Source organism: Ahaetulla prasina, chromosome 3 (assembly GCF_028640845.1).
Source record: "Ahaetulla prasina isolate Xishuangbanna chromosome 3, ASM2864084v1, whole genome shotgun sequence".
NCBI classification, from domain to species: domain Eukaryota; kingdom Metazoa; phylum Chordata; class Lepidosauria; order Squamata; family Colubridae; genus Ahaetulla; species Ahaetulla prasina.
In genome coordinates, this window is record NC_080541.1 from 203902696 (window position 1) to 203930118 (window position 27423).

The following is a 27423-nucleotide window of genomic DNA, read 5'->3' on the forward strand; positions in this document are numbered from 1 at the left end:
GTTAAGTGAATCATTGCAGTTAAGTTAGTCTCACAGTTTTTAAGTGGAATCTGGCTTGCCTAGACTTTGCTCGTCAGGAAGTCACAAATGGTGATCCCAGGGCACTGCAATTGTCATCAATGTGAGTCAGTCTCCAATTCTGACTATGGGGATGCTGCAACGGTCGTGAGTGTAAAAAATGGTCATCAGTCACTTTTTTTAGGGATGTAACTTTGAACGGTCACTAGCTGAACTGTTGTAAGTCGATCATCTGTATTTCTGGGGGGTGGGGAACAAAGACTTTATACCAGGCTGTGTTAGTGTGCCCTGCTTATCCATCGTTCCCGTAGTCTAACGGGTTTCCAACGTTGGTAACTTTTAAGCCTGGCGGACTTCAACTCCCAGAATTCCCCAGCCAGCAAAGCTGGCTGGGGAACTCTGGGAGTTGAAGTCCGCCAGGCTTAAAGTTGCCAAGGTTGGAGACCGCTGAATTCTAACAAACTGTAAGCCAGCCAACGCGACTGGATTCCCCAAAGTCAGGCTAAAGCGTGGTTGCCAACTTAAGGACCGGCGTGTAACCCACCCCCACCCCACAACGGTCACAGGACTCTGAAGGCTCGCCCAACGGGAGAAGAAACGCCCGTTTCCTGTCCCTTTGGGGACTTCGAAATATTCCCCTCAGCCTTCGCCACCCCGCCAAGACCTTCTAGGACGTCCCTGCACTGAAGAGCTCTTGGTCATCTGGATTAAGAACTAGCCCGCCCGTGATTGGCTGCCGATTTGGAAGAGTCGCTTTTGGATTGGCAGCGGCGGGAGGAAGGGGGAAAGCTGGCTCCGCCTCTTGCGTGGTGCCGTCACCACGTCGCCGCCGCGCCGCCTCATCGAGGTTTGAATGTGAAGCTGAGCCCTAGGAGGAATTGCTGCTCGATCTCTCTGTCAGGGGACCCGTCAGGTAAGGCCAAGCCGTTAAGCGCGATCCCTTGGCGTGTGGCTGGGCCTCTCTGGCTCCGGAAGAGAAAGTCGCGGAGAGGAAGGGCGACCGAGGCAAGCCTATGAGTCTGGGGAGATGGTCGCGAGTGCGGGCCCATGGCCCAGCAGAGGGAGGTGGCTCTGAACCTGCGCCGTCTCTCTTGGCCTGCCTCCTTTTGCCTACGCGTGCCCTCGTTGGCTCCTGAGCCTCGCCCGCGGCAAAAGCAGCCTGTTGATTGGCTAGCCTCGCCTGTCACTCGCTCTGGAAACGAGATAGCGTGAACCGAGCACCACGATCACTGTCTCCCCCCCCCCTCCGTCCCCGTCCCCTCCTTCTATCGCCGAGCTTTTCCTCTCGCGTCAACCCGTTGGAGATGAGGCAGGACTTTCAAGGGCGGGGAGGGTCCTCGTCCCGTTAAGGGAACTATGGTGGGTTGTTTTTTTTCCCACATCCTGAGGCAGCAACGTAGAAGGATGCCAACCTTCTCTTTTTTTTCCCCCTCCCAAAAAAAAGAAAGATGCTCTGTGGGCTCTTTCTCGGAGCCCGCAGCAAAATCCTGTTGCAGACACTGAAGAAGAAAATACCCTGCACTGGGCAGAAGCTATTTTGTTTGGTGCTAATATGGAGGATTTTGCCAACATTCTCTTTGTCACAACATTGACTGTATTTGGATTTGTTCCCTCAAAGACCCTCAAATAGTATTTGGGGTGGAAACAGTTGTTATAGCCGCTTGGTAAAGGCAAGATTTAAATCAGCTACCATTTATTCAATGTGTATCAATGGCTACTTGGAAATAAGCTTTATCTACCCTATAGCAACATTGCAGCTTGTTTGCAAAAAGATGGTTGGGATACTCGGTTTATTAATGTAACATTCTTTCCCCCCCCCTTTTCTGTTCTCCAAGCCCATTTTTCGAAGAGGGGGGTTGATGACAAGCTATTCTGAATGGTATCCCTTCCTTCCAGTTGAAGCATACTTTACTAATTTGTAATTTCATTTATACATGTTCATATTTTTTATTATTTTTGGTGCTCCTGTTTCCCTAGTGTCTCTACCAAGGTTTAAATGAATTGGTCCTCTTTGGGGAAGGCTGCTGAACTATAGAGGATTTACAATTAGCTTTCAAAAACAGTAAATAGGCCCATCGCTGATAATGGGTTAAAATAGGGGGATATTTTATGCATAAGCTTAAGTTGATTTATATATTCCTCCTTTGTAAAAAAAAACAAGAACTGTGTGCTTAATAATGAGAAAAGGTCTGGTTAATAGTAACAGCATGGCATATACCAATGATGGCTAACATTTTCTGGACCGCAGCCAAACCCCCAAAACACAATGCATGTGTGGCCCCTGCTCATGCGTTTCATCCCCATGCATGCACACACGCCCACCCACATGTGCACCCTGCATGCATGGTGAGACCCGACAGCCAACTGGCAGTGGGAGGCACATGCACATGCGGAGCTGAACTGGGGCGACGGCTCACATGCCCACAGAGAGAGCGCTGTGTGACACCTGTGGCATGTGTGCCATAGGTTCACCATCACGGGCATATACCATATAAAGATTGCTTTTAAAAATTAATGTCAAAATAATACATTAAGATGCAGCGATTCCAAATTGAGATATTAAATAGTTATCAACCAAAGATTCAAGGTATTGTCAAGTTATTCCTAAGAGGAAGGTCATATACTTTTTTTAAAAAAAATCAAAGCTGTTCTTAAAGTTGATCATGGCCAAAACCTGTCATAACAAAGATTATGAAACAGAATGTTAAAATAGTTTCAAGTATGAGTTTATAAAAGTCCTGTTCCTTTAAGACAATACAATAATTAAAATTAACATGGATTTTGCAAAATCTTTTGTCATGTTTTTGATTGGGCATCTTTCTGAGATGATATTTTGTGGAAGTTAAGATATGTCAATACCATTTCCTTGGAGTATGTCATTACAAGTTTAACTAGCAATGAGTTAAGTATAAATTGGATGACATGATATTTAAGTAAATAGATCACTTGAAACTAGGCCAATAATTCTTATTAATGGTCCATGATCAAATTGGGGAGAGGTATTAAGTGGAATGGCACAAGAATCTCTCCTGGACCCTGTAATCTTCTGACAATTTTAATGAGTTAAATGCTTAGATGGAAGTAATATTTAGCAAATTTGCAGATGCACACATTTGTGTAGTTAACAAGAAATAAAAATGCAAAATAATATTAATAGGTTGGAGAAATAGTTTAATGTTACAATAAATATAACAGGTACAATAATAGTTGGTTGCAATTTAAATATGAGCCCAATAGAATAAAAGCTGCAAAGAAAGGCAAGGATAATTTTACTCTACATCAACATATATTTTTTAAATCATGAGAAGTAACTACTTTATTCTTTCTGCATCCTCAAATCTCACTTAAAGTCCTATAAACAGTTTGTCAGCAAAGAAACTGAAAACAGGTTACAAGAAGATCAACAGATATCATTAGAGGGTTAAAAATGTTCAGAAGGAACTAAGTATCTTTAGCTTTGAAAAAAGACACCTGTAAAGATGCCATTGCACTCTTCAAATATGTTGAAAAGATGCCACATTTAAGGTCAAGTCCTGTTTTGCATCATTGCAGACCTAAATAATAGAACTAAATTACAAAAAGGCAGATTCCAGCTTCTTCACAGAGCAATTAACTGGAAAGATGGTAGATTTTTCTTCCATGTTCAAGCAGATTCTAGAGAGACATTCATCTTTGTCTTTAGCTTGACTTCTCAGACTGGAGATCTGGGAAGGATAGCCCAAATGCTTATTTCCAACCTTTAGTTCTAGTCAGAAATAGATAACCTAATGCAATAAAGAATAATTAGATAGGAACTGGAACTCGGTTTTAAAAATACAGCTTACGTGTGATTCGATATAGTTTTCCGTACCATGAAAAACTTGGAAAAATTGAAACAGCTTGAACTGAAAACACAACCAATGTGTGTGTTTAAAATGAAACAATTTCAGTAAGGTCATGATGAATCTCATTCCTTCAGGATAAGCAAGGTCAGGAAATAGGAACAGCAGGGATTTCAGCTACACCTTTATTGAAGAGTATAATAATAGAATCTTGAAAGCCTGTTAGAGTTTTTCGCTACTGTATTTTAGATCAGTTTCAAATTAAAGAGAATCATCATCTACTAGACTTATTAAATTGTGTTATTCTTGGAAGAAATACTGAAAAGGATGTAGGAAGAATACAGAATTTATTATATCTGGTACTATTTTGAGATAATACTTTCCAACCCAATATAGGCAAGATTGAATTAGGTTAAGCAAGGTTTTTGCTTAGGTACCTTTAATTTCACCACAATGTGCACTTTTCATATTTCTTTCAGAGAATTGGGGGCATTTTCCAAGCAAATACGAGACACAATTAATACAAACAATGGGATATTGAGAGCCTCAGGAACCTGAAGTCTGATCTATAATATTGGATATTACTGAAATCTTAGTCCACGTGATATCAGATCATGAAAATTATAATTTACATGTCAAGAAATCTATTATACTATTTTTGTGTATGTTTTTATTCACAATTATAGGTTGCGTTTACTATTGGCTAGGAGACCATACAGTGAATTGTGTGTATAAGTGTGTTTTTACTGACAGGGAATTTGTCAGATTACCCTAACTGAGAGCAAAAAGAAGACTGATTTGAATTTCCATCAGTGTGTGCTCTGTTGCCAAAATGATATTTTTTAAATAATACATATTGTAGTGTTTGTTTTGTTGAGAATAGGTTGGTCCTTATTTTTCTTAATATGTAGCTGAATGCTATTTTGTTAACTTTTAGGTTTGGTTATGGAGCTGAGTGATGCCAATTTGCAGACCTTAACAGAATACTTAAAGAAGACGCTAGATCCTGATCCTGCAATAAGGCGTCCTGGTAAGCCATTTAAGAATGTGATTAAAAAAACTTGAGACTACATTAAATGGCAGCCTATGGTAGTTTAGAGCACAATATTAGCTGAGTAGTTGAATTCTCACATTACTTCATGAAAAATTGAATTCAGAAAGGCTCTGTCCTCTGCTTCAGTACATCCCCTATAATAAACTCTTACAATCTGTATCACTTTTATTTCTTACTCATAATTTCATTCAGATGTTTTAAACTATTATATGGATATAATTTATTCAAAGGCATATAACTTCTTTATATATAAAGACACTTCTGTATACTGTTAAAAACCACTGGTACAGTGATGGAAGTGAATCTATTTTATTCCTGTTCAGTGATTTCGAGCACTATAAGAAAGTAGTCCATAAGAGATGTCTTTTCAAAATATAATATTTGGAGTATAAAATCTAAGAACACCATCCTGTTCTGTGCTTAGCAGCTATTGTACATTTTGAAACATTTAATACTAGCAAGATGATAATTGTACAGTCAATATAAAAATATTGATTTCAATTTATTATCCTTACCCAGTCTTTTTATTTCTTTTTGATGTTAAATAATAGGAGTTTGACAGTAATAAAACTATGAACTATATTTATATTTTTCTTACAGCGGAAAAATTTCTTGAATCTGTTGAAGGAAGTCAGAATTATCCACTGCTGCTCTTAACATTATTGGAAAAATCACAAGATAATGTCATAAAAGTTTGTGCTTCTGTCACATTCAAGAATTATATTAAAAGAAACTGGAGAATTGTATGTATTTTTAACTAATAAAATTTTATCATATGTTAAATATTAATATGTTAAACATATATGTTTATTATACCCCATATTGGTTGTTGGGATTCCGTAAAGAACTTGTAGGAAATCCAGTAGGTTTTGTGCTGCATACTGTTGAAAGTAGAATCAGTTTTATACTTGAATCTGAGAACAATAACTTTATAAATATTTCCCTTATACATAAATCCATATGCACATTCAAACTGATTATATGATCATGCATTCAAAATTTGCTTGAGTTCCGAGGTCCTATGGCTAATGCAGAAGTCTTCACTTAGCAGGTAGCACAGGCATAAGTGGCAAAAATAAATTGTCTAGCCTAGGGCTATCAAACTCCCAGCCTGTGGCCACGCCCACTTCCATTTTAGCAAAGGGGGAAGTCCCGATACTTCATGTGATGCCGCCATGACAACATGAGTTTGACACCCCTGGACTAGCCCTTTTCCCTCTTTAGAAAGGGGAAAACTAGAGCAAAACTATTAGAAAGGACTAATAGTTTCAGTCTTACAATTTTAAGTTTTCAAGAAAGTAGAGAAGCCTCCAGAAGATGAGGGATGTGGACCAGAGATTTGCAACTTTGATTTGGAAGTATTATATAATTAGGATTGAACTTTAATTTTATAACCATTTCAGATTTTACAGCAACTAATATTAATTCAAAATTATATCTCTATCCTGACAAGATGATTAATTAATTAGGGGTATAGCGGTAGTATTTGTTTCCTATTTATCCTCCTTATGAAGCAAACAACTTAGCAATATCTAAGGCATGGCCTTAGATTAATTGATACTTTGTTTGCAGATTGAAGATGAACCAGACAAAATATGTGAAACTGACCGGATAGCTATTAAAGCCAACATTGTACACCTGATGCTTAGCAGCCCAGAACAAATTCAGAAACAGGTAAGGCAACTAAAAGTGGAATTCTGTCTATTGTTTTGCAGGTTGATTGATTGTTACATATGGATTTTAAAGAATACTAGAGATATCAAAGGACATCTAGTTCAAGACCAAGAATTTTAAGAGCAGTTATATATGTATAAAATATATTTAAGTCAAATGTAAAAATTGGTAGTGTGTCTCTGTTGTGCTTAAAAATAGTGATAACATTGGCTCATCTAAACTGTTTGAAGCATGCTATGGATAGTTGATAATCACTAATACTCCAAAGCTGCAAATCAATAAGTGTCATATGGCTTAGGCCTAGAAAACCATTGAGAAAAAAGATGCTGATTATATTACAATGACAGTTTTAATAATTTTGAAAGTACATTTATTTCTATTCTGTAGATGATTATCAAAGTAGCATGCAAATTTAGAAAATAAAATTAAAATAAGGCAAGGTTACACAATATTTCTTAAGAATAACAACTTCCCCACCAAATATTTCTCATTGGGGATGAAATAGAATCTGCACTGTCATTCCATGTTTGTTATGTTTTTCTCCACTCAGTATTAACCAATTAATGGCCTCAGTGTTAAAGATGTCGTGTAATACTAAATATACATGCCACTGCAGAATAAGGATTTATAAGACAAGTTTAGAATCGGGCAATATTAAGACATTGTATGAAAATTCCACCATTTTTTAATTCAAGAACGGATTAAAACGGATGTTTTTGTTTTTAATTTCCATATGTAGTATCATTTCGTAACTTTGTATAGTAAAAATGACTTCCAGGTCTGACAGGGTATTGTTTTAGTTAAAATAATAAATATGTGCACAGTTGATATAAATATACATATTTATATGGCCACCTGCTTGACACATTAGTCAATGTGCCATAACATTTTTTAAAATAAATAATAATAATGAAATATAATACAACATAAGAAAACATTTTGTGCTAGAGGCAGTTCAAATAATCAATGATAGTCACTTAACCACTGACCCAATATCCAGGGGAAGAATCAGCTGTTTTAACAGCTTTTTGAAAGGCAGACAGATGAGCTATTCACACTTCAACTTCCTCCAGCAGTGTGTGCTGGGGATGTCTTCTGCAGCCTGATGTCATGGCCAAGTTCTAAAGAAAAATAGAGGTAGAGTCATGTTTATTGTTTTCAGCTAGTGTGTAATTGGGTCCTTTAGTCTAAAAAAAATTCTGTATTCCATTTAGTTAAAGCAGCTATTTATCCCTTTTCAGATATCTTTATTTATTCTCTTTTTGTAGTTAAGTGATGCTATTAGCATAATCGGTAGAGAAGACTTTCCTCAGAAATGGCCCGACCTGCTAACAGAAATGATCAATCGCTTTCAGAGTGGTGACTTCCATGTTATTAATGGAGTTCTTCGTACCGCACACTCTCTATTCAAAAGGTATGGGACACGGCTCTGACTCTCCTATTCTTGTTTGCAAGTAAAATTGCTCTGTTGTGCAGTAATTGGGTTTTGATTGATTTTGAGTGTAGTTTACCAACTTCTTTTGAAAATTACTTGAATTTTCCTTTCTTTGTTAGGTACCGTCATGAGTTTAAATCAAACGAACTGTGGACTGAGATCAAACTTGTCCTTGATGCATTTGCACTACCCTTGACCAATCTCTTTAAGGTACAGTTTTGTTTTGGCATTTGAATCTCCGCAAAAACACTTTCATCTTCAGAGCACAGTTTAAGCATACGCTGAGTACCGTGAGGTTGTGATTTTCACATTACTACTTTGAAGGTTAACTTCCTAGGAAAATTAAGATTTTAAAAAATGCTAATATTGAATTCATTACCTTTTTTTTTAAGTAGCACTGTTAATATTCAGACTTTTGATGCCAGTGCCTGTGATTGCTTTGCTTCTTTTTAAAAAATCTTACTTTTGCATTTTAATAGAAAGGAAGCAAAAACATTGTTTAAGTTACTATTTATCTTTCCTTTTCTAGGCCACCATTGAACTTTGCAGTACTCATGCAAACGATGCCAGTGCTTTGAAAGTTCTGTTCTCCTCTCTGATTCTTATTGCTAAGTTATTCTACAGTTTAAATTTTCAAGTAAGCCACCTTTATATTTTATTTATATATTTTATTTTATAGTATATTATATATTATATTATAGTTAATAATACTGGTCCATCCATATTGGCCTAGAATTCAAGCAGCTACAGTTGATGAAATATTTTGGTGATTTTGGTAATTTTAAAAAGTCTTCATTGATTTTTGAGATAATAAAATGTTTTAAAACAATCTGAATAAAGGTGAATGCTGGCTGTATAAATTACATGGACAAAGTCTTTCTTATTCAGATGAAAAATAGTGTGTATATCACCTTTTAATACAATACATTTTTACATTTAGTGTCTGCTCCGGTTCATTTCAGTAAGAACAAGCCTGAACAAAATTTGTGTCAGAAGCGCAAAGAGAAGAATTATAATGAATGTTAACAGTCAGGGTATCAAATTTAGAAATAATAGATTGACTATTCATATATTCATCTATAATGAAGTCAAGACAAAGGCCACTATTTTCTGAGTTTGCATAATTTCATGCTCACTGCCCTTAAGTTTGAACAATCTTTGCTTTTAGAATGACATTTCTTGAGTCATTCTGTTCTGGAACTGAAAATCATGAAAGAAAACAATATACAACTATTTCATTTGCATTTCTGAGAAAACCTTGAATTTCTCCAAAAATGTCTTATCATATTAAAAGAAATAGCATAAAAAAATAACAATAGCCTAGTGCTGTACGGTTATACCTCGGGACTCAATTGTTTTAAAACTTGTCAAATTCTTTGCAAAACTCTACACATTTTGACACAAAATTTTTGTCCCAGTGCTTGTTGTTTGTTTGTTACTCAATGCACAAGCTAGAACTTGTCGTCATCAACTGACTTCCTAGCCTTTCTAGCTGAAACAAGGGTCACGTGTTAAGTCACATGGTTTGTTTGGTACTCATCATTTTTAGTCCTCTTTTCGTACTTGCCTCCCAGAACTATTAACGATGAATACCAAGGTACTACTGTATTTATATGTGTTAATCTTTCCTAAGTGAAGCTGGAAGTTAATAAGTGTCCTGAATGATTAGATAGGATACCAGAATGCAGCTTCTTTGTTTCACTTTCTGGTAAATCACTATTTTTCTACAATGCTTGACAGCTATTTTGTGATTGTACTAGCATCCTCCCCATCATCACAGACGTTTTCTTAAACTTCTAATGATATGTTTTCATATGTTCATTGATTCAAAAAAGTTGAGTCAGTTATACTAATCAAGAAATGAAAAGATTAGAATATTAAGTATTAAAAAAATGTAATTTGGATTTCATAAATTCCCTTTTTATAACTGTGTTTTGAAAGCTTTTCTTTGAGCAGGTCCTGCCATAAATTATTATCATAAAAATGATTAAAAATAAGAATTTGTATCTTAACTCTGTAGGACCTTCCTGAATTTTTTGAAGATAACATGGAAACTTGGATGATGAACTTCCATAATCTTTTAACATTGGATAATAAACTCTTACAAACAGATGTAAGTAACATGATAAACATTTTCTTAAGTTTCTCTGAAATGGTATTCATACTCAGTAGTAAAAATAGTATTATGACTATATGTTAATTGGTAGCAAAATTTATATGGATCTTTTAGGTGGTAAGGCACATTGAAATGTGAATAAAATAAGGAGGGATGTGATTGATGATTATTTTTTTGGTGGTGATGTTAGGATGAAGAGGAAGCTGGACTTCTAGAACTTTTGAAATCCCAAATTTGTGACAATGCTGCTCTGTATGCACAAAAATATGATGAAGAATTTCAGCCTTACTTGCCCCGTTTTGTTACTGCAATTTGGAATTTATTGGTCACAACTGGTCAAGAAGTTAAGTACGATCTGGTAAGCGTAAGTGCCTGGCTTTCTTTCACTATGCTTGAAATAAATATGGTGGTACTTTTTCAAATCATTTTTGTTCATGTCTTTTTCTTGTAGCTTGTAAGTAATGCAATCCAGTTCCTGGCTTCCGTTTGTGAGAGACCCCATTACAAGCACCTGTTTGAAGATCAGAATACACTGACAAGTATTTGTGAAAAAGTTATTGTTCCCAATATGGAATTTAGAGGTATATTTATTTTTGATATTTCTATACAACCAAATTAAATTTCTGTACAACCAAATCAGGCTGTTCTCCAAAGCACCTGGGGGTAGAACAAGAATCAATGGGTGGAAACTGATCAAGGAAAGAAGCAACTTAGAACTAAGGAGAAATTTCCTGACAGTTAGAATAATTAATAAGTGGAACGACTTGCCTGCAGAAGTTGTGAATGCTCCAACACTGGAAATTTTTAAGAAAATGTTGGATAACCATCTGACTGAGATGGTGTACGGTTTCCTGCCTGGGCAGGGGGTTGGACTAGAAGGCCTCCAAGGTCCCTTCCAACTCTGTTGTTATATAAATAACTTCCAGCACTTTACTTCAAAAAAGATAAAGCATTATTAAACAAATTGTGGGGTCCTTGGTGCTTCCTGAGCTTGCTTGTTTGTTCATTGCCCAACTAGATAACATCATCACTGGAAGTGAGCTTAGAGTTTACTTCCTGTTTATATACAGTAGCTAGTCCTCCCAGTAGTGGTGTGGTTTTCTCCTTAATAGTTCTGTGATTACAGTATTGTTTTCTGCTTGATTTTTTTGTCATTGTTAATCTCTGCTTATCTATTTGGCTGCTGGAAAAGATTTCTTCTGGACTTTTTATTTCCTTCTTAGCTTTTTTATAGTTTCATTTGAATGGTGTATAAGTTTTGTTTATTTCTATATCTAGTGATTATACAAAATTACTTCACAAATCATGCATGTGGCTATCACTTGTGATTCTTGACGAGTGTATCTTGTCTTTTTATGTACACAGAGAGCATATGCACCAAAGACAAATTTCTTGTGTGTCCAATCACATTTGGCCAATAAAGTATTCTATTCTATTCTATTCTATTCTATTCTATTCTATTCTATTCTATTCTATTCTATTCTATTCTATTCTATTCTATTCTGTGAACAAATTATTATCAGAATATGTACTATTAGAAATAAATTAGTTTTAACCAAGTGTTTAATCTTTACAATGTTATGTCACCTAGCTGCTGATGAAGAAGCTTTTGAAGATAATTCTGAAGAATATATTAGAAGAGATTTGGAAGGATCAGGTAATTGTTTTGATAGTGGATAAACAGCAGTAGTGGATAAATATACAACGTGTGTGTGTGTGTGTGTTCTCTTTTTTGTTGTTGTCAGCTTATCCTTACTTATTTAATCTTCACAGTGTGATAAATCTTATTCAGTAATATTAAAAGCATGTATCCAAATCAAGAGACAATGATGCTGTTTAAGTATAACCTGCCATGCATTTGATCTTTATCTTTTTCTGGTATAGATATTGACACCAGACGCAGAGCGGCCTGTGATCTAGTAAGAGGATTATGCAAGTTTTTTGAAGGACCTGTAACGGGGATCTTTTCTGGTTATGTTAATTCTATGCTACAAGAATATGCAAAAAATCCATCTATCAATTGGAAGCATAAGGATGCTGCTATTTACCTTGTAACATCTTTGGCATCAAAAGCTCAGACTCAAAAGGTATTTGGTTTTGATTAAAATATTAAAGGATATAATAATATTTGGATTCTTATGGGAAAGATGTAATTTTTTTTTTTTTGCATTTATATCCCGCCCTTCTCCGAAGACTCAGGGCGGCTTACACTATGTCAATCAATAGTCTTCATCCATTTGTATACTATATACAAAGTCAGCTTATTGCCCCCCAACAATCTGGGTCCTCATTTTACCTACCTTATAAAGGATGGAAGGCTGAGTCAACCTTGGGCCTGGTGGGACTTGAACCTGCAATATTGCAAGCAGTTGCTGTTAATAATAGGCTGCATTAGCCTGTTGCGCCACCATACTTCGATTTCCGTCATGTTTCCGTATTTTAATCTCTAGCACACTTCTTAAAGGTGTGAGCCCCTGGCATATGTTAGTTGCAATCTTTTAAGTCTTAAAATCAGACATCATGGAATACTTTTACTTAGAGATTGTCTATATGGACATTGCTCAGATTACCTTCCTCCCATGCCTGAAGTGCTTTGCTGAGTGCTCAGCAAAGAAGATACTTATTAACCATTGTTGGGACCTGAATAACAGTGTTTCGGGTTCAGCAAAATGAACTGTGCTGGAAATGTGTAAGGTGAAACATATAGTAATGATAGGTCCTGAATACAAGCATTGTCTTGTAGAGCTGGAGTGAATAAAACTTTGGTGAAATGGAGACAGATATATTCCTGGTTTTCAGTTTCATTTCTTTTCAGCAGTAGAGTCAGATTGATCACTTCATTCATTGGAGAGATACAGAAGATTTCTACAGTAAAATTTGTCCTGGTCATGCAGATCTTTCGAAATCTCAGTGTTCATTCACCTGTGAATAAATTGGATTAAGTGGGCCTACTATTTGCAGGGTTTCTTCTGAACCTCAGGATATAGTGCTAAAGTACCATGCTTAATGTACTTTATGCTGGCACAAGTAGAATAATAATATTTCATTTAGACTAGAGGGTTGTTTCTGTTTTACAGTTTAAACTTTGAACCAGAACAATAAGACAGATAACTTACAGAAACTGCTAGGAACCATTCACAGCATATTTCAGCAATTCATATTTAAATTAAATTATAAATAAATTAATATAGACATTTAAAAAGTGATTTCCCGCTTCCCTCTATAGCATGGAATAACCCAAGCCAATGAACTAGTGAATTTGACAGAATTTTTTATGAATCATATTCTACCAGATTTAAAGTCTCCTAATGGTAAGTTTAACATTTTATACAAAATATCTTCAATATCTCTTAACTAACCTGGATATAATGTTGGAGCTGTGTATTGTATTGCATTGCAATACAATATGATGACTGAAGAGTACATCATAAAATTGTTATTTGCTTAATTTACCAAATAACTCTTGTTATTAATATTAGTGGAAATCTTGCTTCTTTTGCAAGTTGGGGAGTATGCTGAAAAACAAGATTCTAATATGTGTGTGTGTGTGTGTGTATTTATAGAAACTATTTAATTTTACAGTAAATGAATTTCCAGTGCTTAAAGCTGATGGCATCAAATACATCATGATTTTCAGAAACCAAGTAAGTTTTTTTAAAGTATTTATTAGCTTTATATGCTGCCACCTCCCACTGATTCTATTGCTTTATCAGTCTTAAAATCCATCATTCTTGTGATATAACTTGGGAACTCATGGAAGCCAATATGCAGGAAGTGCTTGATCTTCATTTAAATAGGAGGCTGCTCCCTTAATTCTTAACAATCCTTAGTAGGTCTCAGAGCCCCTGTTTCCTTGTGTATTATAAAGGCTAAACCCAGGAAGACGAAAGCAATAGTCAGAACAAAAAAGAACCACTGTGTAAACATGGAGCATGGGGTATTTCAGTCTTGCCAATATTTGACATTTCTAATCTTACTTCTGAATGTTGAGTTGAACTTTGGAAAAACATCTAGAAACTGAAATGCGGAATGTCTTTAAGAATCTTGCTGACTGTATTTTTTCCATATGGTTTTTTAAATAGGTAGACCATTTAAATATACTTTTACTTCATTCATGACTCTAATTCTAATTCTTTATATAAATTAAAAAAGCTTCATATAGTTGTGACTAAACTTAAGTATTCTGTGCACATTTTTAAAATAAGACAAATTTTAGTGTCGAACAATGAAATATTTCACTTGTACTTCTATCAGATGAGTTGGTATTGTTTCTCTAAAATATTTTATCTGCATGTATTTTATTTTGTAGGTACCTAAAGAACAGCTCTTGGTGTCTATTCCTCTCCTAATCAATTACCTTCAAGCAGAAAGTATTGTAGTTCATACATACGCAGCCCATGCTCTTGAAAGATTATTTACAATGAAAGGAATTAACAACACCACACTGTAAGTTTTAGACTGGTTATAAACGTACTATATAAAACATGTATTTCTTGCTTTCTAACATTCTTGGCCTTTGGAATCCTATTTTTTAAAATTATCCACATTAATATGTAGTGCTAATTTTTACATTTCTTAAACTAAAATTTGATTGAACTTCAGCTTTAGAGGGATATAAACATAGCATGATTTTCTGTTTCTTGCATTTCTGTCCATTCTCTAGTGTTTCCTGCTTTCTCTCTTTAAGAGAAAGTCAGAATATCTGTCTCCTCAGGGTATTGATAAGTAATCAAAAGACTACTGGGGATATTAAAATATTATCATCTTCTACAGAATTTCAGCTTCAGAGATGGTTCCATGTGTTGAAATGCTGCTAACAAATCTTTTCAAAGCTCTGACACTTCCAGGGTCATCTGAAAATGAGTACATTATGAAAGGTAGGAGCCTATAAGAAATGAAATGGTAGAAGAAGTGTAAAATTCAAAAACTTGCAAATATACTGCTGAGTCAGGCCAAGGCCCATTTTGGTCTAGGTTTTTGTTTCATTCAGTAATGAATAGTGATCGGTTGTTTGCAAGCAGGGGATGGAAAAAAATAGCCGTGTCCTTTTATTGTTTTCCTGCTGTTGATATTTGGAGGCATGCTGCCCACAACTAGAGATAATCATCCTTCCAAGCTGATGTCCTCCAAAATGTAGTGAATATCTTGATAACATAGGATTGTCATGTTTATTATTTCCTCAGAGTGGAAACAAGCACAAAAACTGCAACTTCCAGGCTAAATAATTTTTCTTAGCTTAAAAATTCTAAAACTTGAATTATATGCTTATTTGAAACTTATCAAACATGATGTTCAGTTTATCTTGATCCAGTTGACGTGATGTAAGCATTTTTATGCAGTTTATAAAATTAGGTTACAAAAAAATTGCAGTTATTTCTGCCTTCATTTTAATATAAATTTTTGAATTTTCAGCTATCATGCGGAGTTTTTCTCTTCTTCAGGAAGCCATAATTCCATATATCCCTTCATTAATTACTCAACTTACAGAGAAATTACTTGCTGTTAGTAAGGTAAAGAAGAAATATATTTCTACTTGTACCGCCTATTGCCTTTTCTCTTTTATCAAAATGATTAGATGAATTGCCACACACTTTCATATCCCTCATGACCAGTTAAAGTAACAGCTACATTTTAGATTGTCTTTCTATAGAAAGAAGGAAGATATTCAGATTTGCTAGAATCCAAAAATCTGCTAAAATAATATAAGTAGGGTTGCTATAGACCAGTGGTAGTCAACCTGGTCCCTACTGCCCACTAATGGGCGTTCCAGCTTTCATGGTGGGTGGTAGGGGTTTTGTCCAATACTGAAGCACTTTCCTTTTTTTTTAATTTAATTGATTTTTTAAAAAAATTTCATAGCATTATTTAAAAACATTTTCATTAGGTTTTCATAAAATTCCTCGTGACAATTTAAATTTCTGAAAATATACTATTTGTATCGCCTGCGCATAAGTTTAGTTCATGTTACGTAAGTGAAACTAAATGGCACTATAGTGTGACTGCAAACAAAAGAGCCTCATCCCAGAATAGCTCGCGCACACCACCCAGCTGTAACAGACAAGCAGAGCTGGTAGCCGGTGCCCCCCCCCAACCCAATCCACGATGTGCGAGAGGTATGCGTAGATGACACACAGTGCATTACTGTGGAACCGGTGGGCGATTAGAAAATTTTACTACCAACAGAGATACAAAAGCAGGGATTGACTATCCCTGCTATAGACTAATAGGCTATATTGCATGTGGCCCAGATGCTGGATGCCAAAGTAGCAAAGCGGGGAGGAGAAAGATGACAAAAAGACATTTTAAAATAATATGGGGTGATTTCCGCCCCCCCACATAGGGACAGTATAATAGTAAAAAGAAAGGTGTATATATAGATCTATATTAGATCTGTAATATTTCTTAATGTTATATGCAACTTTTAATTATACAATTGTTCTAATTATTTATCTTAAGCTAACATTAAGTGAATTTCCCATTCTAACAATTGCTCCCTTAAAAATGTGTATCTCTTAGCAAAAAAAAAAAAAAAAGTTTGCTCAGGTGTAGGAAGCCTTCAGTTAAATACCATAGTTTAAAAGGCATTATTTGATCCAAAATAATGAGTATTTGGTAGATTTGTAACAGTTTCAGTTCTTGTGCTGCGACAGAGAGTAGCTGTGAAGATAGACATTTTGCACACCCAACTTTTCTATTTTATAAATGGGGAAACAAATTTCCAGAAAAATTAGAGAGGAGATCTGTTGTTTAAAAGGTGAAACAATTTTTTAAAAACCCTACTGGATGAGTAGAGCATCTGCTTATTGTGACCTTGGTCATTTTATGAAACTTTGTCTCACAAGTGAAGGTGACTATACATGTCCAAGGATAATGTTGCAGGATCCAATCTGGGTCAGTCACCGGGACCAGAGGTTTTATCTTCCGATCTTTCGGACTCATGCTGGAGCCCATCCTCAGGGAACTTCTCACACAGGGAGAACGTCTCTTCACAAGAGAAGTTCCCTGAGAATGGAGTCCGAAAGCTCAGAAGATAAAACCTCTGGTCCCAGTGACCAACCCAGATAAGATCCAGCAGTTTTGTTTCATTTTATTTCAGTTCCAAGTAAAAGTTTTAAAATGTATTATGGTTTATATTACAGAAATTAATTTTTGTTAATTATAAGCAATAGAAATGGCAAAAAAATGGTTGCTCCTCTAGTTCTTTACTCCATATGATTTCCTGAAAGAATAAATGTTAACAATTGTAGGGCGTAGAAAATTCTATAAGAGAGGGGAAGCGGGCCCTGCGAGCGCTGGCCTGGTGTGTATGTGTGCATAGCTCAACTTGTGTAAACTGAGCTGCTCAACTACTGCATTTTTCAGAGTATAAGACACTCAGGACTATAAGACGCACCTACCTTTTTTGGTGAGGAAAACAAGAAAAAGAAATCTGCCTCTGCCTCCCAGCAATTTTGCCTGGTTACAGCAAATAGCCTGCTTTACTTTCATTTTCATTTTCAGCATAGCTTGATTAGCACAAGAAAAAAAAATCTGTTCAGCAATTTACCTCCTTGCAGCAAGCAGCAAAGGCAGCAATAGGCAATGGCCATCCCTGCAGCCTGAAACAGCTGAGAGTCGGGGACAATCAACTTGTGCTAATTAGGCTGTGCTGAAGCTGAAATGGGCTGCGCATGCACGTCGGCCCATCACTCACGGGACCCGGTTACGAATAGGCCATGGCCTGGGGCTGGAGGCCCCTAATATAAAATATCTCAGTAATCAAAGATCATATTGATAACTTTCTCTGATGAATCATGGGAATTCTAGTCAGATGCAAACTAAATATTGCCACCTGAAGCCATTAATATATTTATAATGGGGTATATCAGTGGTAATTGTTACAATTTGAGTAAAATTCTCAGTCTGTGTAGTCATGATGGCATCATACACAGTGGTAGACGTTTTCCCATTTTTAATTTATGTATTTTGTTCTGTTCATATCTTGGTTTTAGAATCCAAGCAAGCCTCACTTTAACCATTATATGTTTGAATCAATCTGCTTATCGATACGGATAACTTGCAGAGCAAACCCCGCCGCTGTTGGAAGCTTTGAAGATGCTCTATTTATGGTATTCACTGAGATTCTACAGAATGATGTGCAAGGTATAAATAAGCTGTTAATGAACCAATGGATTGCTCATTTTAAATAATTTATTTTTAATCTATCTATATCCAGACCTTTTTGTCTTTATATTGTTTGCAAGAGTTGAACAAAACATAGCTGTATTTACTATGATTTATAGCCCATCTTTTATTCAGGCCTGGCGTGTATCTCTACTCAGGGATGTACTGTGGGTGTTCAGAGTCACACGTGACTCTTGTGGAATGTGTCAGGGCCATATATGAGCTTTGTAAGAAAGGAAATGGCATTTTCTTAAGTCCAATCTTTATTCAGAAATGGATTTCCTTTCCATAGCTATTCCCTCCCTCTGTAATATATCATAAAGTCTTTTATTTAAAATTCACCTTAATTGGATATCAGCAACAACAGATGATCATTGGACTAGTGATCTGAGAAAGCATAATTTTTTTGCCCATGATGTAACCTGGGCTAGTTAGCCTCTAATCTTATAGATCAGTGATGGTGCCAAGTGCCCAAACTGGAATGTGCGCGCATGCCTGAGCCCCAGAAACCTGAAGACCAGGTGGCCGGCATGCGCATGTGCACCGGCCAGCTGGTCTTTGGGTTTTTGGGGTTCCAGTATGCGCACAGATCAGCTGGCACACCGGAAACCAGAAGAGCAGCTGGCGACGGTGCGCATGCGCACAGAGAGGGCTCTGCATGTCACCTCTGGCACGTGTGCCATAGGTTCGTTATCACAGCTATAGATGCTGTTAAACACCTATCTCCCACATCCTAAACCATATTGGCTCAACATGGGAATTGAAATTTGTTAGCATCATGACATCCATAGAAAACAAACCTAGTGTCTCTGTACAAGGTAGCTTCTTAAAATGCTACAGGAATTTTGTAGCATGAGATTACTTTATGGCATTACTGTGTGTGTGAATATAATCTCCCAATCACTAGTCCAGGCTATTAACTATTTCCTCCTCTTTTCAGAGTTCATCCCATACGTATTTCAAGTAATGTCTCTATTGCTGGAGATGCATAAAAATGATATCCCATCATCCTATATGGCCTTATTTCCACATCTGCTTCAGCCGGTCTTGTGGGAAAGGTCAGGAAACATCCCTCCTCTGGTGAGACTTCTTCAGGCCTATTTGGAGAGAGGAGCCAATACAATAGCAAGTGCTGCAGCTGACAAAATTGTACGTATAAACTCAAGTGAGAATGATATTTTTAGATTTCTATGTATTGGGGGAGGGGGTAAGAGTTACTGTCTGACAGTACATTCATTACAACTGTAATTGAGCCTGGAATAGTGGTTATAAGTCCTGCCTGTCTTTAGGCTAAAGACAGATCTTTTTCTGGAGGGGTTTGAGATCTGATGCCATGTATTCTGTTTGGGTCAAAACTATTTTTTTTAATTTTATATTGAAAATATATTTTATTGTATTTTGTATATTATAAGCCATCATAAATGTTGTCATCATGACATCGTACAAAGTTGATTAAATAAATGAACCCACAGCTGATAATACTGAGCGTACTCTAATTTTTAGTTTTGTTTTGCCAGAGTTAAGGAAATAAACTTTAGGATTCTTTGATTATTGTACTTGAGCAACCTTTGTTGCAAAATTTGAATTAGATACAATTTTGTAGTTAAATGGTCCCTTCATTGTGCTTTCAACTACCAGTAACCAAGATTGTTTTGCTTTCTATTTTAATTTATAGCCTGGACTACTAGGAGTATTCCAGAAACTTATTGCTTCTAAACTTAATGACCATCAGGGGTTCTACCTTCTGAATAGCATTATAGAACATATGCCCCCGTAAGTATGGACATCCACAACCCGATTTTTGTAATGAGTGTGAATGATTATTTTGGCATTATTGAAACAATGTCTACAATGATACACTAGATGGAATAATCAGATTGCTGTGGTCTTTTTTTTTATTTTTTAGTGAATCCATCGATCAGTACAGGAAGCAAATTTACATTCTGCTTTTCCAAAGACTTCAAAATTCCAAAACAACAAAATTTATCAAAAGTAAGTTTTATATAAATGGCTTTTATGGTTTGGGAAAACATCTTGAGGATGGCTTGATAACAATTAACTTTTTTTTTACCTTCACTTTCAGTTTGATTTCTGAGATGACAGAGTTGGAAGGGACCTTGGAGGTCTTCCAGTCCAACCCCCTGTTCAGACAGGAAGCCCTGCACCATTTCAGACAAAATGATAAAAGTAGCATGGGCCATAGTTCTGTATTGGGATTTCAGAGTAGCATATTATTCCATGTAAAGCTTAAAAATTGTGGCAAATAAAAAAGGGTTTGGAGAATTGTGGTGAAGTCCATTGTTTTTAAGAACAAAAACAGCCAGGAACATTGGAAGCAAAATGAAACACACACCATTACATAGAATCTTTGACTTATATACTTGCATCAGATGTTGGGATATAATTATATAAAACCAGGATTTTCTTCCTTATCTTCACATAACACTTTGTCGAAATCTTAATTTGTCCAAGATAACTCTGCTTATAAAAGAGATTGTACCAAATGCTCATACTGTTAGTCCTGTCTTTTACAACTTTTAATTATTTTCTTTTTTAATATAGGTTTCTTAGTCTTTATCAACTTGTACTGCATAAAATATGGAGCAATAGCGCTTCAAGAAATATTTGACAGCATACAACCAAAGTTAGTATGTTTTTAAAAATACAATTTATTTTATACTGAGGATTTCTAACTATTGTATTCTTTGAACTAAATATAAGAGTTAATGCCAGTAATTTGATAATATAATTTCACAGAAGATGCGTCCAGATTGCCTATCCCTGTTTGTTATTACTGTCAAATATTTATTCCTTAATAAGTAAATGTGTGTAGAATATTTATTTATTTATTCAATTACTTTTTAATTAATAAAGAAAAAATAAGCAAAAACAAAGATAAGAGTGATGGAAACACATTGTCAAACAGAAGAAAAGAAAAAATCATAAATGTGTTTCACTTTTTTTTGTTAAAAGCACTTTTATGAAGATTTGTATTTCAAGTGAATTGTGGGGATGAAATGGTGCAACTTTGTGAACACTTTTCAAAAATGCTTACATTAAAACATACATCTATAATGGAGCTGGAGGCCAAGACTTTTCTTTGCCAGATCAGTATCCCTGTGTACAGGTTTTTCTTTTTTCACACATAAGAGTGAAGTAGTAAAATGGAAGAAAAATATGTACATCTGGCTATATCACTGGAATAAGGGTTAAACTTAATTCCTAATTTGGTACAGCAATGTCCTCAGTTTCGGCCAGAATCAATGAGAAGGCATTAGTCTGTTGGAGTTAAATGTAAAAAAAGTATCTCTGATAAATGTTTGTAGAGGAGGGAAAGAATAAAAAAAAGCTCATAACTAAAAACAGCTTTTTCCTGTCAACTACCAGTTATTGAGCAAAAAGAGGTTATACAGGTTTCGTTGAGGCTTTTCTAACATGGTAAAATGTACAACTTAACAGAGCTATCATTCTGATATTGGCTAAAATCCTGCTTAATCAGAAATTCTTATTGACACTTTGGATGTTTGAATCAGTGACATGCTTAACCTTGGTGAGGTGAGTGATACAGAAATGGGATGACTAGATATATTCCGTATTTTTTTCTATTCATGATGTAAGTTAGTTGGAACATTGGGAAAGTATAGATAGTTCTGGGTATATTGAAATGTGAATGAAGTTAACTTATTTTAGCAAAGAAGCAAAAGATAAAAAATAATCTGTTCTACGAATTCAAATAGTTGAAGATTTGGGGAGACTTACTTATTGTAAAGGAATGATGAGCCCTCTTAAAATTCGGTGGGAAGTAACATACTTCACTTATTGAAGAATTAATAACATGGGTTGACAACTGATGAATTTGTTTAAAATCTAATATAGTTGGGTTTTGATTTATTCTTAGGTACTTACCAAAATAAAAATACATTTATTTCTTTTGCACTTAATAGGATGTTTGGAATGGTTTTGGAAAAAATCATAATACCAGAAATACAGAAGGTATCTGGGCAAGTAGAAAAGAAAATCTGCGCAGTTGGCATCACAAAAATACTCACAGAATGTCCTCCAATGATGGACACAGAGTACACAAAGTTGTGGTAGGCACAGTCACTATCTTGATAATTAACCTTGGTCATTAATTCTGTATCCAAAAATAATACCGTGTTTAATTTAGAATCTGCTGCTAAGGTAGCAAGGATTATACAGCTATTCTTTTTCCTGCATGGTAACATCACTAACTACCATATTTTTCGGAGTATAAGACATACCTTTCCCCCCAAAAAAAGAGGGTGAAAATCTGGTGCGTTTTATACTCCGAATATAGCCTTGCTCAGCTTCTCAATGGGAGGTTTCAGAGGCTGAAAAAAGCATCAGAAAAGAAGCTTCAGAAAAGAAGCCCTGTTGTGTCTTGCCCGCCCTCAGAGCAGCCGGGGCCTTCTTACCTGCTCCCGCACACTGAGGAATGTATGCCTCCCGGTCCCAGTCCTGGCTCCATGCCCACACAAACTGCAGAAGGAGAATCTCCCTGCCCCAGCCCTGACTCCATGCCCAGGCAAACGGAGCAGCTAGACCCCTCCCCCTCCTCCACAGCAGGTGAGCCTGAGGAGGGTTTATTACCAACAGCTGATTGGTGTGACCCTCGCATCAGAAGATTGGAGAGACGGAGGCTACAGAGGGAAGGGAGGGGCAGGCCTTAATGAGTGCTGAGTCATGGTGCCACACCCCATGGCCTATATAAAGGAGCTACTTTCTGGCAGTCTCTGAGTCAGGCAAAAAGTCAAACTTATCTTGCTGAAGTCACTTACTGGTCTCCTGCCTGCTCTGAGGACTTTGCTAGGACTTTGGGCAGAGCTGCAGAGGCACGCCTGATTCGGATTTCCCGGACCCAGCCGTCAGCGGAGGAGTGGGACACGACAAGCCCCAAACAGCTTCAGAAAAAAAAGCCTCCAGACAGAGCTTCAGAAAAGAAGCCCCAAACAGAGCTTCAGAGGCTTTTTTTTCTGAAGCTCTTTCAGAGGCAGAAAAAAGATTTTTCTGAAACAGAGTTTCAGAAGTTTCTGAGGCTGAAAAAAAAGCAAGGCACAGAGCTCACAACCAAGGAACCTGTTGCTAAAATTCACCTCTGGGAACAGCTGATTGGGGGTATTCCAGGAGGCCGATTCACCTGCCAATCAGCTTTTTTCTTATTTTCCTCCCCAAAAACAAAGGTGTGTCTTATACTCTGATGCGTCTTGTACTCCGAAAAAGAGGCTGACTTCTTTTCTAGTTCTAATCTTGCCTTAGACACAAAGCCCTAAATGGCAAACCACTTCTGAAAAACGTTGCCAAGAAAACTGTAGGGACTTGTCTAGGCAGCAGTCAAGAATCAGACACACAATTGAATGGAAGAAGAAAAAATAGAATTTATATTTTAATGAAATTTAAAAAGAGACTTGAGTTACATTAATAAATTAGAGAGGATAGATAGATAGATAGATAGATAGATAGATAGATAGATAGATAGATAGATAGATAGATAGATAGATAGATAGCTGTGTATGTGTGTATAAAAAACTAATTATAAAAATTATTTGAGCATTTTTAGAAAGATAGGCTGTTAGATAGTTTTTAAAGATACTTTTCTAAATTTTTAACTGCCATAGTTGTATCATTGTTAATCCCTTCTCTAGCTATGATAAATGAATCTCTTCTAACAAGCAATTTGATGAAAGGCATCTTCTGGTTTTTCAGGACACCCCTCCTTCAGGCCCTTATTGGCCTTTTTGAATTGCCTGAAGATGACACCCTTCCTGATGAGGAACACTTCATTGATATAGAAGATACTCCAGGATACCAGACTGCATTTTCTCAGCTTGCCTTTGCTGGGAAAAAGGAGCATGATCCAGTTGGCCAAATTGTGAATAATCCCAAAATCCATCTTGCACAGTCTCTTCATAAATTATCTACTGCATGTCCAGGCAGAGTAAGTTACTTTTATGTGGGAACAAGTATAGAGCTCATTGAATGGTTGTTAATGGAGGACTACCTGTATTTTACATTTTCTAATCTCTCCTTGAACATGCTGAGGCCAAAATTATAAAACTGTTCCTCACTTCACATGCATATGTAAGAGCCATCCTGACTTACTTCCTCAGAATTTGCAAAAGTGATAAAATTTAGGATGCCATTGTGTTGCGAGGGTAATTTCCTTAATGTAGCTTTATTTTCACATTATTCAATTCTGAAACATCTGACAGTTTCTAACTCCAATTAGAAGTCGTAAGGCTTCTGAATAGCTACACTACATAAGCAAAAAAAACAACTGGTTGCCACAAATGCCAAAGGACACTGAGGAAGTGTTGCTAAATAGGACAAGCAAAATAACACGTGCTTCTCTTGAAGCACAATGTCATGTTCTATTGCAAATTTTGAATGGATGCTCATTGAAGTAAAGCATCCATACAAACAGCTTTCCTATAAATATTTTTTATTATTACACTAACATGCAGTTTTTCCCCGAAGGCCATCACTCTGCTAAACAAATAATTCCTTCAACACTGTCAAACTATTTACTAAATCTGAACTATTATTAATCTTCTCATCGTTCCCATCACCAGTCTCTTTCCACTTATGACTGTATGACTGTAACTTTGTTGCTGACAATCCTTATGATTTATATTGATATATTGACCATCAATTGTGTTGTAAATGTTGTACCTTGATGAATGTATCTTTTCTTTTATGTACACTGAGAGCATATGCACCAAGACAAATTCCTTGTGTGTCCAATCACACTTGGCCAATAAAAAATTCTATTCTATTCTATGCTGCCCATCTTGCTAGAGGCAACTCTATATGAAATACAACTCTTTGATACAATAACTTGTGGCAATGCGGAAGACCAGGGTATTTCAAGAAGTTTAGTGAGATATATTCAGCCAATTGTATAATAAGTTTTTTAATTTTGTTTTAATTGTATATTGTATTGTTTGGGTTTTTTATTTTGGCTGTACACCGCCCTGAGTCCTTCGGGAGAAGGGCGGTATAGAAATCTAATAAATAATAATAATAATAATATTTTGATTTCTTCATATTTAGAAAAGTTCTCAACTTACGACAATTGAGCCCAACATTTCTGTTGCTAAGTGAGACATTTGTTAAGTGAGTTTTGCCCCATTTTATGACCTTTCTTGCCACAGTTAAGTGGATCACAGTGTCACAGTTGTTAAGTTAGTGACATGGTTATTGAATCTGGCTACCCACTTATTTTGTTTGTCAGGAGGTTTCAGAAAGTGATCACAACACCCACACCCACAACACTGCAACCATCATAAATATGAGTATCCAAATTATGATCATGACTATAGGGATGCTGCAGTGGTCATAAATGTGAAAAATAGCAATAGCACCTAGTCTTATATACCGCTTCACAGTGCTTTACAGCCTTCTGCAAGCGGTTTTACAGAGTCAACATATTGTCCCCAACAATCTGGGTCCTCATTTTACCCACCTCAGAAGGATGGAAGGTTGAGTCAACCTTGAGCCTGGTGAGATTTATACTGCCAAATTGGAGGCAACCGGCTGTCAGCAGAAGTAGCCTGCAGTACTGCATTCTAACCACTGAGGCACCTCCGCCCTTAAAAATGAAAAGTCACTTTTTCAGTGCTGTTGTAACTTCAAACGGTCGCTAAATCAAGGACTAGCTATATAAAAGTTTAGAGCTCATCTCCAACTAACCTGGTTGTTTTTCACCCTTGCTAAAAACAAGAGGAACTGGCGAGGTGGGCGGGGAGAATCTTCACAGAGCTACAAAACTTTTATCATTTTTGAAGGTCTCAGACTTTCAGTTCCCATATCAAAGTCCTATGTCTCTTGGTCATGGTGCCAGGTTTTAATAACGCCCCTAGGCCTTTAAGTTGGGAACCTCTGCACAGAACCTAGCATTGGGTACTGTATTTCTTCTATCATTATTGCAGCTTGTAAGAGATTGAGATATCATCTAGCTTTGTATGTATTCTTGTTATGTTACACTTTTAAATCTGTTTGCTTGAGTTATTAATACATAAATATATAATATATAAATCTTGAAATTTCTTTAATCACTGGTATGTTCATTGTATCTGGATCCAAAAGAACCAATTGCCTGGACAATTTATTATTGCCCTGACACTTGGCAAAATATAATTGGAATTATAGTATGGCCATACAATTCACAGGGTAGAGACAAATAAATACTTGGGGATTGATGGAACCTAGGATGCTTAGTTGGAATAATAGATTTTTGTTTTAAACTTGTAATTTAAATGTATTTTAAATATATATTGCTTATGTCTTTTAAGGTTCCGTCAATGCTAAGTACCAGCCTGAACGCTGAAGCTTTGCAGTTTCTTCAAGGATATTTACAAGCTGCAAGTGTAACATTGCTCTGACATTTTTAATCTGAGTGGCAGAATTTCAGAGTCACATCAAGGAGCACTAATATAGACTGTCTTCTAAACAAAGCTCGGACAAAATGAAACGAGTTGCTATTTCAGACATACATCACAGAATTATTGCTTGATGCAGAAGCTGAATGTGTTCATAAGAAGGAAGTGATTTTCCTTTTCCCTGTTTGTTTTCAAAGGGAATAGTGTTAGAAGTTTATAATTTGGGATTGATTGCAATTTCACATATGCTGTGATTGGATAACATTTTAAAATATACAGAATACTGGCTGCACACTCACGTTGTGACATATTCTTTTTTCCAGTTTATTGTTATTTGTATTTCTTTTGTGTCTTCTAAAATTTATCTAAATTGTGAATAAATAAGTTCTTGTTTAAAAAGTATTTGTCTAGTAGTGTATGTGTAACTCAGTACCATGCCATAACCACACTTCAACTTGCTTCACCTAATGCTGTTCATAATGGAAGTTAAGGGTTTTTGAAGAACTCTTTCAAAGAATTCTGTCTTTATTAAGGAAGACAGTAGTTTAATACTTTACCTTTGAAGAATGTATTGCTGTAAAGTATCATTGAAAATAATTGCTTTGTATTATTTGCCATGCAGATGTTTCTTACTAAGCAACTTTACAGGTACTCCTTAATTATAATCATCATTGGGGCCAGAACTTCTATTACTAAGCAATGTGGTTATAAAGTGAGTCATGCTGATTTTATTATCTTTTTGC

General features: G+C 36.1%; 1 protein-coding gene across 2 annotated transcripts; it reads left to right on the forward strand.

Annotated features, from left to right (window-relative positions):
* Nucleotides 1–825: 825 nt before the first annotated feature.
* On the forward strand, nucleotides 826–27082 carry CSE1L (chromosome segregation 1 like). 2 transcript variants are annotated; one of them, XM_058177436.1, is made up of 26 exons: nucleotides 826–931; nucleotides 4777–4869; nucleotides 5494–5636; nucleotides 6466–6567; nucleotides 7836–7981; nucleotides 8122–8212; nucleotides 8532–8639; nucleotides 10023–10115; nucleotides 10309–10476; nucleotides 10570–10699; nucleotides 11710–11775; nucleotides 12003–12205; nucleotides 13345–13429; nucleotides 13701–13762; nucleotides 14428–14564; nucleotides 14892–14995; nucleotides 15531–15628; nucleotides 18110–18260; nucleotides 19222–19430; nucleotides 19957–20054; nucleotides 20188–20273; nucleotides 20844–20925; nucleotides 22226–22372; nucleotides 24006–24237; nucleotides 25353–25415; nucleotides 26594–27082. In XM_058177436.1, exons 2-25 carry the CDS (start codon nucleotides 4785–4787, stop codon nucleotides 25401–25403), a joined length of 2877 nt encoding a protein of 958 aa, XP_058033419.1. In that variant the 5' UTR covers nucleotides 826–931; nucleotides 4777–4784; the 3' UTR covers nucleotides 25404–25415; nucleotides 26594–27082. The 2 variants fall into 2 exon arrangements, with proteins under 2 accessions (XP_058033419.1, XP_058033417.1); XM_058177434.1 differs by lacking the exon at nucleotides 25353–25415.
* Nucleotides 27083–27423: the final 341 nt, after the last annotated feature.